Genomic DNA, 20,240 nt, shown 5'->3' with positions numbered 1-20,240 from the left:
TGACTGTATGCATTGCGCAGATCAAGAGAACAAAAATGTTCACCTACAATTACTTAAATGTTCACAAGGTAAGTACTCAGTATGAACACGATGAGCCGCAAAGGAAGGAATTTATGGCAGTATGATTCAGGATTTAATGGGAAAAAAGCAGACACTTAGAGCCTGGCTCTAAGTGAGAAGGAGAAGAAAGGAATATCTCCAAAGCACTGAGGCATATTCCTTGAAGTAGCTAAGTGAAGAAATGATTAGCAACCAGAGAGCTGAAGATCAGAGTGCTCTTAGCTGGACACAGCCCTGGGACAAACTCCATATGGTCTGATTCTCCTAACCCTTAAACACATCAGTGATTTTGCTTCAGTGCTCTAAATCCTCTTCCTCCACCCCTCTGTCTAGAGTATGCAGACTTGGAGCAAGGCTGGTAGGTTAAGAAGGTTGTTGGGGAGAATTTTACTTTTGTTTCAGAGAATCAGGGAGTTTTTCCTTAAGTGAAATAAAGGCAGCATTGATGGTTACCTATAGGTAAAGATAGAAGTTGGGAAGAGAAAGTGAAAGGCTCATAGAAGTATCTTCTCTCACTTCATTGTAGTTTCACCATATAGTTCAGTATCTCTGTCTGGTCTTTGACTGCCATTTAAGATTTCACCTCCTTAGTTCCATCCAGACATGGGATGTTTCTCCCATTTCTATATATTCTAGCCGAGACAGAGCTTTATCACCATTTTATATCACGTCTTCACACTTGGAGACAGAGCATAGACATTGCTGCAGGGTTTACTCCCCTAAATTATATGAAAATGGCACTGGATGACCCCACACATGAGTTTCCTACAAATCTGCTTTCTCTGTTTTCTGCTGTATCCATAGCAATACTGAGGAAACTAATGAGGTGTTAGATTGCAAATGCTTGGCCTTTTACAATTTGGCCATGTGCTTCTACTTTTACAATTTAGCCATATAATAATTAAATTTAATTATTTATTTAGACACAGATGCCTGAGAAAACCTCACATGGACCAGATATAGGTCAGATGTGTCCCCTAAGATTGAATTTTGGTGCATTAATCATGCACTGAAATCTTCTGAGATGGCCACCTGTCTGCATCCTAGGGAACTGGCCTCAGAAACTGAATTCTGCACACAGGTTCAGGAAATCGCTAGTAATGAAGTTGTCTTCTGTTCAAACCCTTTGTATAGAATTCATCCATATTGTTTTCTTTGATTGTATGCCACTAAAACATTATAGTACTGGAAAATAAAGCTATTAGTTTGATGTGGAAAAGCCTTGAAAATAGAGGTCTGAATGGGTTTGGGAAACAGAATATGAGGTGCCCATGATTTATAGCAGAGGTGGGGAACCTTTTTTGGGTTGGGGGCCGCTGACCCACAGAAAAATCAGTCAGGGGCCGTACAAAAGTGAGAAGCAAAAAAACGCACAAAAACAAAACAACCCCCCCCCACACCCAACCTCACTGATGTGGCCCCCAATGGAGGAGAAAAACAATTCTCACATTCCCATCACACACCAGAGTTTGGGGGGGACAAGTTAGTAGATTTTGTGTGACCCTCTAGGCTCTGGGATGCAGCCAAAATGAGGGGTTCAATGTGTGGAGGAGAGGGGGCTGTTGGGAAGCAGGCTTGGGGTGTGGGGTCTGGGTGAGAGAAAGAGTGAAGGAGTGGGCTGGGAGGGAAACCCCAAGCCTCGGGGGCCAGATCCAGGCAAGCCAGGGGCCACAGCTGGCCCTGGGGCCTTAGGATTCCCACCCCTGATTTACTGGTTTATCTGGTTCCTTAAATAGCCTAATGCAAAGCCACCATCATCTCCTGTTCATAGAGACACAGAACTGGAACCTGAACTCAGAAGCTGTTTGCTCCCAGGGAGGTTTCTGCCTCTAAAGGGAGAATCCAAAACTACTGAACCATTCCAGAGTATATTCCAGAAAGGAGTAATGGGCAAAAGGAAACAAGAAGGCACTCTCAGATCCTGTACTGTTAAAGATTAGAAAAGAGTTACCATCTTAGAAACTAAATCTACACAGTTGAGTCAGTCCCCTGAATAGATAACAACAAAGGTTTTAGGTTTTTTTTCCCATTTACTAGAAGGCTGTATTAGCCACTGATTTGCTCTGGTTCATGTAATTGTTTGTACATATATGGTTAGATCTGGCAAATGGATTTGCACAGGAACATGCCAAATAGCTCCATTACAGTGGGGCTGTATGCCGCTACAGGGATGTGCTGGTTGGATCCCTTTGCTGAATATAGTTCTAATTCTGTACATGAGTCATAAGGAGATGACTAACATGAGACCTACTCAATTTTGCATTAAGCATTTTAGGCGACAATCAAGTTTCTTCTTTTGCATGAAAAGTATTCACCAATTGTTTCCTAAGTTAGAACATTTTTTCCTTTTAAATATTTTTGATTAGCTAACATGTACAAGAAACCCTTTATCTTCTGGTGACAGTGTTTCACAATTAAAGGTAATCTGTGATTATCTGTGACTTCTATGTTTTTTTGAAAATTAATTCTGCAAAGAGCATACAAAATGAAAAGCATTTAATTAAAAAACCTTATTTATTAATGTTACATAATCATATCTTACATACCAGAATAACAAGGTCCTCTTGCTACCACTGTTATCTCTTTCTGATGCTTACAAGCAGCTCTCCTGAGGAAGCATTCATTTTGGTAAGTGTCTCCATTTGATCCACAAACAGGAATGTAATTTGTATGACACTAAAAAAAAAAAGTATAAAATAAAGTCAGTCATGTAATCACACATGAATAAATTTTAATACAATAACATCAATGTATAGCAAAATAGTCATGCAGAGAGGTAAACTGTCAGACTGCTATATAATAGAAAATTATCATCCTGTTTGGTTAAGAGTGACTTAAAATATCCTTTCAGAGGCAATGGTAATGATAGTCCATCTCTGTATGGGCTGCAGGGATTAATTTAGCAGGAAAGATTAAAAGAATTAAATATGTGTAGCTAGGCTGTAAAATGACTAAGGGGAATACAATAATCATCTACAATTATTTGAAGGGCAAAAACAACAAGAAGAGAGATAAGTTCTTTACGCTAAAGCAAGATAGTATAATTGGGAGTAATGTAATGAAATTGAGCAATGAAAATTTTAAGGTGAACTTCAGGGAAGATTTCCTCACTGCAAGATCATTTAGACTGTGGAAGTGTCTTTCAAGGAAGATGGCAAAAATCCCATCCCTTAAATATGCATACTCCTATTTATTATTTGAGCTTATTTGATTTAGTCAACATCTGTTATAATACTTTTGTTATATATCGCAAGATACTGTGAGAGATCATTTGAAAAAAGAAAAGACAATACATTCAATAAATTAATGCCTGCCATGAAAGGCAATGACATGGCATTTTAACAACAGCTATCCCATCCTAACAAAGACAGAGCAAATATCTCCCTAAGCACAGTGTACATAAAAATAATCTAGAAAACATATTGTAACCCCACTCTCCCCACTCTCCAAATGCCCTGGCAAATAAATACCAGCTCACTCCCCATCAAAACCAATGAAAAAACTCCCAATGATTAGTCAGGGCCTGATCCAACTCTCAGAGGGTGTGTCAACACTAGCCCCCTAGTTCGAACTAGGGAGGCTAATGTAGGCATTCAAAGTTGCAAATGAAGCCTGGGATTTAAATATCCCAGGCTTTATTTGCATCATCCTGTCCGGGCGCCATTTTTAAATCTCCTTAGTCCGAACTAACTGCCTGCGGCTACACGCAGCAGTTAAACGTTAACTCAAACTAAGTCCTCATGGAATGAGGTGTAACAGTTAACTCGAACTAAGGACTTAGTTCGAGTTAACGTTTAACTGCCGCGTATAGCCGCGGGCAGTTAGTTCGGACTAAGGGGATTTAAAAATGGCGCCCGGACGGGAAGATATTTAAATCCCGGGCTTCATTTGCAACTTCGAATGCCTACATTAGCCTCCCTAGTTTGAACTAGGGGGCTAGTGTAGACATACCCAGAGTACACCACTTTCTGATCTATAATACCACAAGGAAAACCAGGGACTACGGCCTCATCTGCTCACACTCACTGCATCTGTTTAACAACAGGTGTGATGCTAATAATCATACTCGTGCAAAAGGGTCTATACCCAAGGTTGCACTGGTGTAAATTTTATGTTGAGACGACCCCCCACCCAACATGCTCTGATGTCTGGATCAACTTCTCTGAGGACATGTCTACACAGCAGGGTTAAAATCTAAATAAGCTACGCAACTTCAGCTACATCATTTGCATAGCTTAAGTCGAAATAACTTATTTCAGCTGTTGGAGCTGTCTACACAGCAGGAAGTCTGAGAAAGAGCACTCTTCCTTCAACTTCCCTTACTCCTTGTAAAATGAGGGTTACAGGAATCAGAGTAAGAAGTCCTCCAGCTCAACATTATTTTGACATTATGTTGAAATAACTGCTTGTAGTGTAAACACCAGCTATGTTATTTTGGAATAACATCAATTATTTCGAAATAACACCGCTGTGTAGGCATGTCCTGAAATTACAGTTGTTCATTTATTTTTCGAATGTGAATGACTTATTTATTGAAATCACTTTTGGCATATGAGCAATCAAAATATTCCATTTTTAAAGTAATTTTATAAGAAATTATTCTTACTTCCCTGTCACCCTATCAAAAGTGACCAAGAATGTAATGAACTCCACACACATAGAAGCAACATGCCTAACTTGCTCTGAAAACTGCGCAAGGCATCTCTGCGACTTTATTTCACTGAGCAGCCCAATGACATTGCACCATGGCCTGTGAACCTCTCAGATCTCATGCTAAGTAGGGCTAAGGATATGGGAGAAGTATTTTGGAGAACTATATTTTCCAATGCCTATGTGCAATGTTCCCTGTAAGACAGGAGAGAGCAAGATATGGTCTGCGGATCATATTGGGCTGTCCAAGCCTTTCAATACATCCCACGCCCCACCCTGATGGGACTTTCAGGCACAGAGCAGCCCCACGGCATTCAGAGCGGCTGGCTGCTCCACATAGCCCTCCGTGCTGCACAACCCTGGGAGTTGGGGGGAAGAGGCTTCATGTGCTGCCTCTGTCCCAGCACAATCTCTCAGCTCCCATTGGCCAGAAACTCCCCCGACCCAATGCATGGTGCAAGAGAGCCACATGGAACAGCCAGCCACTTTGAGTCTGGGGCTGTGGCTGGCAGAGGGGGCTGCAGCAGGACGGAAGCCTGCTTGAGGGTTCTGCTGGGCTGCTGGCCAGGAGCCACCTAGGTAAGCACCTGGCTATAGTCTGCACCTGGCACCCCACCCCCTCCTGGACCCCATCTCATTGCTCCAGGTCACCACCCAAACCCTCTACACCATGCACCCCCCGGTCACAGCTCCCTCCCAGTCCCCTCCTACACCTCCTCCTCTGAGGCCAGAATCCTTTCCTCCACCCACATCCCCTCCCAGACTCTGCACCTCAATCCTCAACCCAAGCCCTATACACCCTCCTTCCCCCATGCCCCAGGTCACAATTCCTTCCCAGATCCCACACTCCCTTCTACACCCCTTCTCCAGGCCAGAGTCCTTTTCTGCACCCATGCCCCCTCCTGGACCCAGCACCCTAATCACCTGCCCCAGGTCCCAATCTCCTCCTTCACCCAAAGTCCCTCTCAGACCCCACACACTCTCCTGCACCCTTTCCTGAACCCCTACTCCAAGCTCCCTACTGCACCCAACCTCCATCCCAAACCCCACACCCCTCCATATAAAAGTGAGACCCTTGACCACTTACCAATACCTTGGCATGGTCCCCCATCAAAAATTATTGCCCACCCTATTTTAACCTGAGCATTTGGGTAGCCACCCAGGAGATAGGTACCACCCAAATGATAAGCAGAGTGCCCACGGCCAGGAGCATGTGCTTCTACTTGTGGTGCACATCTGTATAGGCCTCATAAAATTTATTCTGCACATGGATGGAAAATATTAGAAGGAACATTGCCTAAGTGTATTCCCCATGTTCAATCCACATGTTGCCGTGTACTATTTAAAAGCTGCCAGTTTCCACTGCCTTTCAGTGATACACAGATTGATGCTTGTTTTATATTTGTGTTTAATGCTTTGGGAACTTTGGCTGATATAAATGTCAATCATTTTTATTTTATTGAAATCCTGAAAAATAGCCTGTAAATTGCTCTGCAATGATCAAACCCTTAAACATCTTTATCAAAAGTGTAGCGAACATATCCCCCAAGTGAGCACAGAAACAAAACTATCCTTTTAAGGTTTACAGCTGCTGAATGTCAGGACGTCATTAAAATGAGCAAGGTCACTGAAAGGAAAGCACTGGAGAAATCCCCTAGCTACATGCATGCAGCCTCGTTTGCAAATGTAATTCTGGAGTCTTAAACTTCAAAATATCACCTAAACTCAATAGATGTGCTGGCTGCGAGAAAGAAAGAGTTGTTCATAGAAGGACTGAGTCCCCTGGCACTCTTCCTTCAAATGATGTTACATTCGTTTCAATGACATCCTTCTATTCGACAGCAAGTCATTTCCAAAGGGGCTTCCAAGAGGGGAAGTTATGATCCATTAAGTGCTTCAACTTCTAAAGGTTAAAAACTGAGAAGAAATGACACAAGCCTGGGATGTTGGTTAGTGGTTATTTCATTCAAAAGCTACACATTCAGGGAGAGAATCTCTCTCGTCGAGGAGCTTAACTAAGCCAGGAGAGTGCAGTGAGGAGATCAGGACTTGGTTCATCTCTCTGAACACCAGGGGAGATCTGTGCCAGCCATTATTTAAAACAGCTTTGTGGCTATTCTGTTTGGGTATGTCTACACTACCCCGCTAGTTCGAACTAGCGGGGTAATGTATGCATACCGCACTTGCTAATGAAGCCCGGGATTTGAATTTCCCGGGCTTCATTAGCATAAGCGGGGAGCCGCCATTTTTAAATCCCCACTGCTTCGAACCCCGTGTAGCGCGGCTACACGGGGCTCGAACTAGGTAGTTCGGACTAGGGTCCTATTCCGAACTACCGTTACTCCTCGTGAAACGGTAGAAAAGTGGAATTCTGAGATAAACCCTTTAGTTCAAATTAACTGTTATTCCTCGTGGAATGATATTTAAATCCCGCACTTCATTAGCAATTTCGATCGCCCTCATTAGCCTCCCTAGTTCAAACTAGGGGGCTAGTGTAGATGTACCCTGAGGTAGGGAGGGAAGGGGGCTGGGAGGGAGTAAAGTGGATCCACCTCCATCAGCTTTGCATGAGCTGAGAACTGTCCTCCAACAGGGACATTTTCAACTACAAGTTGAGCCTCTGAAATCCATCACTCTCTGGTCTGGCTCACCCATGTTCCTTGAGGACCAGGGATGTTGCTGGACCACAGAGTCTGTCTGGGAGCAGGGGCCACCCAGGACGAAGAGCAAAGCCCCAGCAAGTGGCTGCAGGTCTGGCGGCTGTGAGCCCCTGCTGGGCCGGTGGCTGGTAGCAGCAAGGTTGGCATGGTAGGGAGAGTGGATTCCAGTGGCCAGGGCTGGTGCCCCTATGTGGGGCTGACAGCCAGGAGAGGAGCCTTGACCTCCCCTGGTCCAGCAAAATCCCTGGTTTGGGACTGCTCAGGTCCCAAGGGTGATCTAATCTGTAGCTAGTTACACCCAGAGTTTCGATAGTTATGAAAATGCCAAGATAGAACAGATCTTTGAGAAACTGCCGCATCCCTGGAATAACGTCTGAAATTTTTATTAGCTGCTTCTCTTGCCATGCACGACATTTCAATTTTACATGCAGAACAGCTGAAGGGACACTGTCAGGCTGGTGCTGTGTGGTTGTTGTCTTAATAAGTCTTTAATTTGTGATAATTTGGAGGTGCCAGTTGCAAGTCCTTCATTAAGGCTGAGTTGAGTTTTTCACTTACAATAAGTATTCAAGCTCTTGTTACATATGAAAAGCACGTATGTTTTAGGCATTTCCTGCTGCTCCCCCAATTCCATTTCCTTCTTTTGGTGGAAACAGGTTCTACTGCTTGTAAATTCCTATGTGCTGAGAATAGCAACTTTTAAGTTCAGCGGTTAAGGTGAAGAGATGGAAATGTGCACCAACAAAAATAAAAAATGTACTAACCCTCTGAGCACTGAAAAGAAGAAGTTACTCACCTTGTGCATCAACGATGGATCTTCAAGATGTGTGTCCCTGTCAGTGCTCCACATTAGGTGTCAGTGCATCCTCTCACCACTGAGCAGAGATTTTTCCTAGCAGTGTCTGGTCACATCACGCTTGTGTAGTAGCCACCTTGTGGCGCCACTTACATCTGTTGACTGTGCACACCGTGCAGTCCCCCTCAGTTCCTTCTCTACCATGGTATCAAGGATATGGACACCAAAGTAGACGGGAGGAAGGAGGGTACTCGAGCACCCACAGAGACACATTTCGAAGAACCATCGTTACAGCACGCAGTGAGTAACTTCTTCTCCTTTATGTGCTGTCTCTGTGAGTGCTCCACGTTAGGTGTCTGTAGAGCAGTGCCCCACTGGAGGAGGGCTTTGGAGACACGGTTAAGCTAGAAGTGAAAGAACAGCTTGTCCCATTGTGGCTAAAGAATTAGGGCCATTTGTTATGGCATAGTGTCTAGCAAAAGTGTGCTCAAAGGATCAAGTTGCAGCCCTTCATATGTCCTACAAGGGTACATCTTTCAGAAAGGCTGTGGACATGGCTCTGGTGGAGTGAGCCATTACGTGCTGTGGAGGTTGCTTGTTGTGTAGAGTGTAGCAGGTATGTATGCATGAGGAGATCCACATTGAAAGCCATCAGGGTGAAATAGTGTCCTCCCCTGAACTGCTTGGCAATGAACAAAGAGAGTCTGGGGGACTTGAGGAAAGCTTGGGTCCTATCAAGGTAAACGTGAGAGCTCGCCTGGCATCCAGTGTGTGAAGAGATGCCTGTAAGGTATTGTTGTGAGGTTTGGGGAAAAAAAGGTAGGCGGATGTATAGGATCATTGATGTGAAATGTGGAGACCACTTCTCGTAAAAATTTTGGGTGGGGACATAATGTAATTTTGCCTTTTGTAAATATAGTAAAGGGAGGGTCCACAATATAAGATGTACCCATCTTGCCGATGTTATGACAATGAGAAAAGCTATCTTCACTGACATATGGAGAAGGGAGCAAGTGGGTAATGGCTCGAACATCAGTCTGGTATCCCAGGGAGATGATGGTTCCCGAATTATTGGGTATTAATTTTAGATACCAGTTAAAAATCATTTATAGATAGGCCTAACTCCCTGAGTTCAAGGAGATACTCTAGTATGACCGGGAGGGGAACATTGGTTGGCAATGTTGTATGTGTCTGTTGGCACCAAGTGAAAAAGTGTCTCCACTTGTAGAAGTAAGTTTTTCTGGTGGTAGGTCAGCAGCTATTTAAAAGTATCTGTTTTCATTCTGAACATCATCACTTGACATAATGGAATCATGGAGTAGCCAGGCTTTGAGATGAAGAGCTGCTGGATTGGGATAGGTCTATATATCGTGGGAGCGCGTGACAAGTACAGAGTACAAGACGGTTGAGGTAAGGGAACTGGGTCTGTCTGTGGCAGGTTGGGACCATACGGATGATAAGAAATCTCACTGGATTTTAGGAATCATTCGACTAATGAATGGCAGGAGTGAGAAAGCATAAAGAGGTGCTGTCTATGGAATTAAAAAGACATTTCAGAGGGATCCCCTGTTGGAGCCCGCTCTGGAGCAAAACTCATGGCATTTGTAGTTCATACGGCGGGCAAAGAGGTCGATGTTCGGTTCTCCTCAATTGTAGAATATTGTCTGGATGATTGCTGGGTGTATTTCCCATTCATGCTAATCCAAAAAGAGATGCTGTGGCCATCCACCATAGCGTTCTTTGCTCCGGGTAGGTATGATTCTAGGGGCATGGTGCTCTGGCAAAGGCACCAAAATTTTACCACTTCTGTACAAAGGGAGTGAGCTCATGCTCCACCTTGACAATTTATGTAGAACATATACTGTGTGTTGTCTTTGAAGATGTATATGATCTTTCCATATATTATAGGAAGGCCATTGAGAGCAGCTCTCAGTTCCAGAAGACTGATGTGAAGTTGAGCTTTGTGTGAAGACTATTTGCTTTGGATGATTTGCTAGTCAAGATGGGTTTCCCATCCCAGTAAGGAGGTATCTGTTGTGATAATATGAGATGGGGAGTCCTGCTGAAAAGAGACACCCTACATAATGTAGTGTTCTCTTTTCCACCATTATAGAGAGGAGAAGTCGTGCGGTGGAAGTGATAATCTCTTGTGGAGTCTGTCGTAAGAAGGGATATATACAGTGGTAAGCCAGGCTTGGAGGCAGACATATGGAGCCTGGCATATTTCACCACATATGTGGCAGCTGCCATATGGCTGAAGATAGGCACATACAGTAGTAAAAGGACTGAACTGAACTGTGGAGATTAGGGAGGCGAGTATGTCAAATCTGCCCTACGGAAGTATGGCCTCAGCTTCTATGGAGTCAAAGTAAGCCCCTATAAATTCTAGAATTTGAGTTGGTTCAAGAGTTGACTTTTGGAAGTGGATCTGTAGGCCTAAGAGTTGAAACAAACGCTATGTCTAGACTACAGGGTTTTTTCGAAAGAAGTGGCCTTTTTTTGAAAAAACTTCACTTGCATCTACACTGCTGCCATATTCTTTCGAAATTAAATAGAAAGAATGCAGCTTTTTTTCTACAACGGTAAACCTAATTTTACAAGGAAGAATGCCTTTTTTCCAAAGAGGTCTTTTGAAAAAAGGCGTTCTTGAACACAAACAGGGCTTTTTCAAAAGAGAGCATCCAGATTGCCTGGGTGCTCTCTTTCGAAAAAGCGAATCACTTTCGAAAAAAGTGGTGGCTGTCTAGACGATCTCTTTCGAAATAAATTTTTTCGATGATCTCTTTCAAAAGAAGCGTGTAGTCTAGATGTACCCCAAAAAATTGTTGTTTGTACCATGCATAGTGTGTCATAATGTAGTGCCTTGATTAAACAATTGTCAAAATAGGGGAAGACTATTACCCTCCAATGCTGCAACTACTGCTAGGGTTTTGGAAAAAAACCTCTGGGGACCAGAGACAAAACAAAAGGTAGCACCCAAGACTGGCAGTGTTTGGGGCTGACAGTAAAGCAAAGAAAGCACCTGTCCACTGGGTGGGTCATAATATGGAAGTACGCTTCTTGTACACTGAGAGCTGAGAACCGGTCTTCTCTAACACCATCTTGAACTTGTGATTTCATATAAATTTGTTGAGCCTCCTGAGATCAAGTACCTGTCTCCAACCCCCGGTTTTCTTTTGAGTGAGGAAATAATTGGAATAGAAACCTCTTTCCTCAATAAGGAGCCGGTACTCATCCTACTGCTCTGATTTGAAGTAAATGTTGCACCTCAAGACGTAATAGGTGTTTATGGGAAGAGTCACTAAAAAGGGAGGATGAAGGAAGGTTTGGTGAAATGGATATGAAGGCGATCAAATACCCAGAGTGGATGATCCCCAAAACCCATCGGTCCGATGTGATATTTGCCCACGAGTGGGGTAAAAAGGATGGAGGCAATGATTAAAGGGGTGGAGGAAAGTTGGTTGTGACTCTGGTACTGGGGAGAGGTCACTCAGACACTCAACCAATTTCTCAGAACTGTTAGCGGTACAGTAGAGGGTAAGCTCATTGTAGACTGTGACGGTATGTCTAAACTAGTTTACCCGACATAGTAATGAAGCGGGGATTTAAATAATCCCCGCTTCATTAAAATAAAAATGGCCACCACGCTGTGCCAACAATCAGCTGATCCATCACAGTGCAGCAGTCTAGACGTGGATCGGTCAACAAGGGAAGCCTTTGTTGACCGCTCTGGTAAACCTCGTTTCACGAGGCATAACGAAGCAGTGGACAAAGGCTTCCCTTGTCGACCGATCTGCATCTAGACTTCCGCACTGTGCCGGATCAGCTGATTGTCGGCACAGTGCGGCAGCCATTTTTATTTTTATTTAAATCCCCGCTTCATTAAAATAAAAATGGCCGCCACGCTGTGCCGACAATCAGCTGATCCGGCACAGCGCGGAAGTCTAGATGCAGATTATTTAAATCTGGAGCTATGTAGTCTAGACATACCCTGAATGTTGAGGTCTGCGCCATTGGAGGCATTGTTCTGAGTGGAATTCGAATGGTCTCTGCTGTGGTCTGGGATGAGATTCCCGTGGTCAGTGGTAAGGGGTGTACTGCTTATGATTATTCAGTGGGGTGTGAATACTAAGTGTCTAATCATGGCCCATGAAGCCTTCATGGCGTGAAGAACTTCATCCGTTTTGGTAGAAAAGAGGTGAGACTGGTTGAAGGGGAGGTCTTCCACATTCATCTGAAGGTCTTTTGGAATTCCCGAGACCTGAAGCTAGGAAGCCCTGCATGTCACTACTGCTGTTGCAGTTGTACGGGCTGTCATGCCCGCAACGTCCTTGGCCACCTGGAGGGCAATGCAGGATATTGTCTGACCCTCCTGTATGAGGGCCTTGGGCTAAGGGGAGGAGATCTGCTTGCTGCCCTGGTACATGGTGCTGTGTGGTGATGACTGTACAAGGACCAGGCATCTTAAGATGGCCAATGCATAGGGTGAGAGGGTGGCAGGTATGGCCACGGATGGCCATACTAGTGAGGGCCATAGGAAGGTCTAGTTGGTCTCTGTTCCCTTGGAGATCTGTGGTGGGTGGGTGAAGAGTGTTGGGAGGAAAAATGGCTATCCTGACCATCTGCTTTGACCTCACTGTTTGGTATGGAGAGAGCTGGACAAAGTGGTCACTGTTACATGATCAGTGCCGAGCAGCAGAGACTGCGGTACTGAAGAGATTTCTATGTCCAAGTGGTGAAAAAATTGAGTCAGTGCCAATGAGCACTTCAGCGTTGTATGCTTCAGTGCCAATCTGGTAGTAATGGCTGGTGCCGGGGGACCCTTGTTCGTCGGTACCAAGAAGGGTGTTAGGGCCAAAGCCAGTGCTGGTGGTGGCATGTCTGCACAGGTTGGCTTCAGTGCTGGTATTGTAGTTTTGCATGCTGGCTCAAAGACTGCCCTCTTAAGTGCCATTGACATTTGTGCCAAGACAGTACCAGAGGTGCTGGACTTGTCAGCGGTGCTCACTCTAGACCAGGTTGGCACCGCGGGTAGAGACCTCACCAGGAAAACATTTGATTTGAAAGAGTCCCGGTCTGAGGAAGAGAAGGCTTGCTTCCTCAAAGTAATGGAAGTCTCAACCTTGTCTTTGGACCTGGTTGTTGATGGGTCAGTGAAGGATCCATCTCTTGCTGGGTGGAGGGATTTTTCTAGGAGGATCATCGTCAGGTGCAGCTATCTCGCCAGGTCCTAGTCTTCATATTGCTGCAATATGAGCACTTCTGAAAAATGTGGCTCTTCCCAAAACAGCAAACACAAGAAGAATATCCATCAGAGATCAGCATGGCATTTCTGCGGGTGTCACACTTCTTGAAGCCAGGGGAACTGGGCATGACTACAATTAAGGGTTTTTTGTTTGTTTGTTTTTTTAAATGAGAAGACTTTCTCTGCATTTTTCTTTGTTGTTTTTTTAAGTAAGGGTTAGATTTAACTCTTTAGAACTAAAAGAAGAAAGGAGGGAGGGGAAAGGGGAAACATCTCTTCTCTCTCTGAAAAAAAAGGTGTGGGCTTTTTTTTTTTTTTACAAAAAAGGTAAGGAGAAGGAACAGGAAGGAATAAATGAATAACAAGATGATTTCTTTGCCTTTTAGGTAAAGGAGCAATGAATGCTAAGAGATCCATCTGCTGCCAGGGATGGTAAAGAGGAATTGAGGGGGACCACACCACGCACGCAGTCAATGCACAAGCGGCACCTGGGGGTGGTTGGTGCGACCAGACTCTGCTAGAAAACATCTCCAACCACTGGCAGGAGAATGCCCCAACACCTAAAATGGAGCAACCACAGGAACAGCACTTGAAGAACAGAAATAAGAGAATAAGCAATGACTGTGCAATATATGTATTTAAATCAGGCTACCCAAATATCATGCAATTGGTTTTAAAATAATGATATTTTAAAGTAATAAATGTTGCATTCTTGTTATTAGCTTTCTGGTTTTTGAGTCTTCAAAGGACACAGGTCACATTGGAAGGTTTTTTTCCACACAACCATTATTGTTAGAAGTGTACTTTAAAAAAAATCAAAGTTGATGTTCTCGAATGATTCTCAAGAGCTAGGGCTTTTGAGAAAAACACCGTAAGTATGAGACTTACAATAAGGTTGTGAAATTTGGCAACAATGCCAACTGGTCCATAGGATGCCCATTGATTTAGCAGTTTGAAAATAATTTTGTACTCTGTATCTAAGAATTTAGAAAGCTAAAGAAAGCCAAGTATCTTGCAATTGTTTTAGATTCTGGTGTTGCAAAGTTGACCATCTAGATATGGCATACCTTTACTAAAAATTTTGATTTGAAGAAAGGTAGATTTGAAGGGTATATTTGATAAGGGCAACCTGTAGCTTTACTCTCATTCAAAACAATGCGAGATGGTAACCTTTTTTTGAAAGAGGGCAATTCTTGGTAGAATTCTCTCAAGTAAAACATTATCCTTTGCTAAGGGAGTAACTTTTAGTTATGGAGAATAACAGGGGAAAATGAACAATAGTGCTCTAAAATTATTCGGCTGTAACCTGTGCTGAAGGTTTTGATGTGTTTTAATTATATGGTAAGTTTGACAAGTCTATGTTATTCTGATTGAATCATTAAGGCAAAAAAGTGGTCTGATGTAGGGTGATGAATGTTTTAAAGGAATTGTTTTTAATTCATTTAATTCCTAAAATAACGAATGGATTTATTTGTATGATTTTAGAAAAAGTATTCTAAACTTCAAGTCAGCATAGTAAATTTGGGGAGGATACACATAATCCCTCCTCCCTTGTAAACATCAGGTGTTCTCCTTCTTGCCCCAATCCCACAATGCAGAATATCCTAATGAGGCTGTGGAGGAGAAATGACTGAGAACATAGTCCCTTTAAGTCCACATCAGGGTGATTCACAACTTGTACCAGTACATCAGTGGTCCGCAACGCGGTGCCTGCGGGCGTCATGGTGCCCACCGGGACATTTATGTGTGCCTGCCAAGTGACCAGGGCCGGCCCAAGCCATTCTTGCACCCCGGACCCCGGGCGCATGCGCAGCCCCCGCCCCCGGGTGCCTGGCAGCCGCAAAAGGTGAGGGACCACTGCAGTACATATATTTAGAATCTGGAGAACATGTCTGAACAGACTGCATTAAGGTTTAGGAAGCTGAAACTTTAAAACTAACACATATCTCAGGGCTCCTAAAAATAGCCCAATATTTAAAACAACAGCAGATACACAAGTGCAAAGTCCTTACCTGAAACTGACATGCACATTTCAAGCCATCTCCATCTTCTTTACATACTCCCCCATATTTACATGATGATTCATCACACACTCTTACTTCAGACTCCCTTACATTTAGTTCTGTAAAAGGGGAAAAAAGAAAAATGATGTCTATAATGTGGTATGATTTATTTTTGCTATAATAATGTCAGCGTCATCTTTACACCACTAATTTTCCCACACAGCTTTTTTTTTTTTTTCAAAGTAGATAGTCTTGTTCCATTTGCTGTGTGCCAGTTGGCTAGCAGTCTGCTCCCAAGAGGTATAGCTGTTCAATTGGTACTGTAGGTACAGCTCCATTCTGCCTCATCACACAAACAGCTCCAGAACTGGCACACGCACTGCCAAAACAGTTACTGTCTTCCATATTCTCACGAGCAGTGCTTTCGCCAACCTACAACCCAAGGGGACATTCCCCAGACAGATAATAGCAGGAGTCAAGATACACACACAAAATATATAGACCATGTCCCCTCTGCCCATTCTACTTTTCTTGTCACAGAACCTGATGGGAGAGCCGTGCTGTGGATTTTAGCGGAGACTAGAATCTGTTCAGCAAACATCTGTCCTCCACTCCAGACCACATTACAAGCCACACTCTGCTCTTGTAGACCGAAAACCCTGTAACTATGTACAATATTAGTAGTAGGAGGAGTATTATGGTAGTACCTTGGAGCTCCAGTCATGAACCAGGACCCCACTGTACTAGGCACTATTCCATAAGGGTATGTCTACACTTGCTCCCTAGTCCGAACTAGGGATGCAAATGTAGCATACTGAAGTTACTAATGAAACGCAGGATTTAAATATCCCGCGCTTGATTAGCATAGTCGCGTCCGGTCGCCATTTTAAAAATCCACAAGTCCAAATTAACTCGCTGTATATAAACGCGGTATTCTGAAAGAAACCCCTTCCCTTGGATTAACTGTAGCATGAGGAGTAATAGTTAATCCGAGAGAAGGGGTTTCTTTCGGAATACCACGTCTACACGTGGCGAGTTAATTCGGACTAGTGGATTTTTAAAATGGCGACCAGACACGAATATGCTAATCAAGCACGGGATATTTAAATCCTGCGCTTCATTAGCAACTTCGGAATGCTACATTGGCATCCCTAGTTCGGACTAGGGAGCAAGTGTCGACATACCCTAACAGAATAAAGTGCTTACTCTGCAAAGTGAAAGCGTGACTGTAGCATTGATAGGAGTGCCCGTTAACTTTAGTGTAATTAGTGTGGGCAAGAGTAGCAGTGCAGATGCAATGACATGGGTGAGCAACCAGAGTACAAGCCCTCTAGAGACCCTGAGTCCCTGCTTGGATTGCTAGCCCAGGCCACTCAGTTTGCACTTCTGTTAGCTTTTATCTAGCTAGCCTAAATGGTAAGACAGAGGTAGGCCTACCTGTGTTATGATCACACCTTCATTTTGAAGTACAGGCATACCCTAAGTCAGGGGTGGGCAATAAAGCAGTGGTGGTTCACCACGGTTAGTCCTTGGGGGGCTGGCATCACTATATTTACCTGCCCCTCCACAGGTACAGGCAAATGCAGCTCCCATTGGCTGGGAACAGTGACAACAGGAGCTGCAATCACTGGTACCTGTGGCCATTCACGTAAATCTTGTGGTGGCGGCTCCGCAGAAATTAACCTTGGCGAACAGCCGCCATTTTTTCATCCACTCCTGATCTAGACCATCCCTGACAGGTGTTTGTCCCACTTGCTCCGAAAAATCTCCATTGATGGAGATTCCACAGCCTCCCTAGGCAATTTACTCCAGTGCTTAACCACCCTGACAGTTCAGAAGTTTTCCTCATGATAGGCAGTTTTCTCAGTGCACCAGCTGCCTCACTGTTATCAAGTTTCTTGTAGCCATCACAACAAAGAAGAGCTTTAGGGGGAGATTTGAATATTATTAACCCCAAACATAAACATGAGGTTTATGCAGGAGAGAGAACAATGAGGGTGGGATTACTTAACAAGCTCAGTGCTTAACTCTCCCTGAAGAAAATGGGAGTTATATCACCGACTTCAGTGGAAGCCAAGTAATTACAGCACTGTGTGCTTTTAAAAATCCCACTCTCACAATTTAGCTTGATAGCATTCCTTTAAAAGGAAAAGTGGCTTTCTTGCTTGGGGCTAGATTTGTGTTACAGACTTACAGAGCTGTACAGTAAGTAGTACAAATCACAAACACAGATCCATCTACACTTGTGTTTTTCAGAACTTTCTTTGGATAATACTTGGAAGCAAAACTGCATTCAGATAACTGGGCTGAATAAGAGCAGAAGTTAAAGTAGTACTTCACACTGTTCAGGAATTGTGAAATGCATGTGCAAGTTAAAACAAAATGGTTAAGATCATCATTTACCGGCCAATGCTGGTGGTAACCCTCCTGCTGAAATGTCAGTATTCAGCCACCACAGAGACAGACACTATATAAAACCAGAGGAGATGTCATCATTTGTGACATTGGCAATAAAAACCCAATAGAAAGAAATATATAGAACATGCTTCCATCATGCTTTGATATGAGTTTAAGAACAAAAACCATATTGCCAGACTTTCTAAGGTGGGTGGTATGGAACCGTGCATGTGCACAATATATGCTACAGTAATGTTACTCTAGGAGACAGCATGAGTCAGCATGCTTGCCTTGGATGTGGAGCAAGGAGATGCACACTCTGCACCTGGCACTAGCACCGACTTTCTGGGTGATGTGGGGCATGTCATTCTACTTCTTTGTCCACCAGGCTTCCCATCTGTACCATGGGGATAATTATATATACACCATCTTTTGTAAAGTGCTTTGAGATCTGCAAACCAAAGAGCTATGTAAGAACCTGATATTATAAGCCAAATGCTGAAGGGCCTTTGACAACCCCCAAATTAGGTAAACATGAACATGTGCATGTGTAATAACTTCACCTAGTTGTGATGCAGCAGCACAGAATTCTGCCTTGGGGAAAGAGATAGCCAAGCAGAGTGCAACCCCAAGGTGGGAAGGGTACTTGAAGCCACACGAAGGAACGGCTGGAAAAAGGTGAAGGAGAAGGAAGGAGGAAGGAAGGAGAAGAAGGAAGGAGATGCTGAGCTAGTGGGTGAACTGGAGCCTGGGTGGGAAGTCAGAGGATAAAATAAAATAAGAATAGGGAATAAAAGCAGAGGACTAGGAAGTGAGAAGAAGGAAAGAAGGAAAACAGGAAGGCTACGTCTACACTGGCACCCTTTTCCGGAAATGCTTAAAACAGAACAGTTTTTCTGTTATAAGTATTTCCGGAAAAGTGTGTCTAGATTGGCAGGACACTTTTCTGGAAAAGCACTTTTTCCGGAAAAGCGTCCATGCCAATGTAGACGCACTTTTCCGCAAAAAAGCCCCAATCGTCATTTTCGCGATCGGGGCTTTTTTGCGGAAAACACTACTGTGCTGTCTACACTGGCCCTTTTCCGGAACAGTTTTTCCAGAAAAGGACTTTTGCCCGAACGGGAGCAGCATAGTTTTTCCGGAAAAACAATGACGATTTTACATTAGATCATCATTGCTTTTCCGGAAAAGCAAGCGGCCAGTGTAGACAGCTCGCAGCTTATTCCGGAAAAGCGGCTGCTTTTCCAGAATAAGTGGCCTAATGTAGACACAGCCGAAAGGTTTCAGGACAGAAGAAAAAGAAAAAATAGACTTCCTGGGTATGTGAGCCAATGCTGTTAGAGAAGGGAAGAAGAGGGAAATCAACAGACTTACCATAGAAGTCTGAAGTGGGGAAACTGAAAGGAAATATAACTGGTGAAAAAGGGATTAATAAAAAAGATGCAGATAATCCTGGAAGCCATGAATGAAAAACCCACCTACAAACGACCTACATACAGCACTGGAACAGAGAGGCTACGTCTACATTGGCCCCTTTTCCGGAAGGGGCATGTTAATTTCACAGGTCATAATAGGGAAATCCGCGGGGGATTTAAATATCCCCCGCGGCATTTAAATAAAAATGTCCGACGCTTTTTTCCCGCTTTTAGAAAAGCTGGAAAAGAGCGTCTACACTGGCCCCGATCCTCCGGAAAAAAAGCCCTTTTCCAGAGGATCTTATTCCTACTTCAAAGTATGGATGCTTCAAAGTAGGAATAAGATCCTCCGGAAAAGGGCTTTTTTCCGGAGGATCGGGGCCAATGTAGACGCTCTTTTCCGGCTTTTCTAAAAGCCGGAAAAAAGCGGCAGACATTTTTATTTAAATGCCGCGGGGGATATTTAAATCCCCCGCAGATTTTCCTATTACGACCTGTGAAATTAACATGCCCCTTTCGGAAAAGGGGCCAATGTAGACGAGCCCAGAGTGTGACTGTGCAAACATTTATTGCCTGAATAGGTTCAAAGGTGCCCAATGGATAAGTAAGGGTCACTAGAGGAAAAAGCCCCACTTGTGGATAAACTTGGTGAAAAGAGGGAGAGCTACAGGAGCACTGAAGTGGAGCATTTAAGTGGAAGAGAAGCAAAGAATAGGACAGCAAGAGTGAAGCTGGAGTTACAGTCCAGGACTGGAAAAGTTAATTATTCTCTGAAGTGACACAGAATGTTGTACGGTGATTGCTTTTATTCTTGTTAATAAGAATGCACATGGCACTAACTGGACAGCATATACAAGCTCACAAATGTTAATGAGACGGTAATTTATGATTTATGATTATAAATAATAAGTCTTTGGCAATGTTCTATATTATTAATGCTCCAGATACAATCTTGGGGCTTTCCCTTATTAAGTTCTAAAAATTTAAAATGATCCTTTTTGTCTTCGTTTGCCT

At 43.7% G+C, this 20,240-nt stretch overlaps 1 protein-coding gene across 1 annotated transcript in view; it reads right to left on the bottom strand.

The window, feature by feature from the left end:
• Positions 1-20,240, bottom strand: part of TMEFF1 (transmembrane protein with EGF like and two follistatin like domains 1) — a 213,825-nt gene that overhangs the window by 71,590 nt on the left and 121,995 nt on the right. The window contains exons 2-3 of the mRNA XM_075921539.2: positions 15,424-15,533; positions 2,607-2,736 (exon numbers count right to left, since the gene is read on the bottom strand). Of these exons, the coding sequence (XP_075777654.1) occupies positions 2,607-2,736; positions 15,424-15,533 (240 nt within the window). The remainder of the gene's footprint in view (positions 1-2,606; positions 2,737-15,423; positions 15,534-20,240) is intronic.

The sequence above is a fragment of the Pelodiscus sinensis genome, chromosome 2, assembly GCF_052426305.1.
Source record: "Pelodiscus sinensis isolate ZL-2025 chromosome 2, ASM5242630v1, whole genome shotgun sequence".
Classification (NCBI taxonomy): Eukaryota; Metazoa; Chordata; order Testudines; family Trionychidae; genus Pelodiscus; species Pelodiscus sinensis.
Note: the sequence above shows the minus strand (reverse complement) of the source record. Positions and strands in the feature narration are given on the sequence as shown.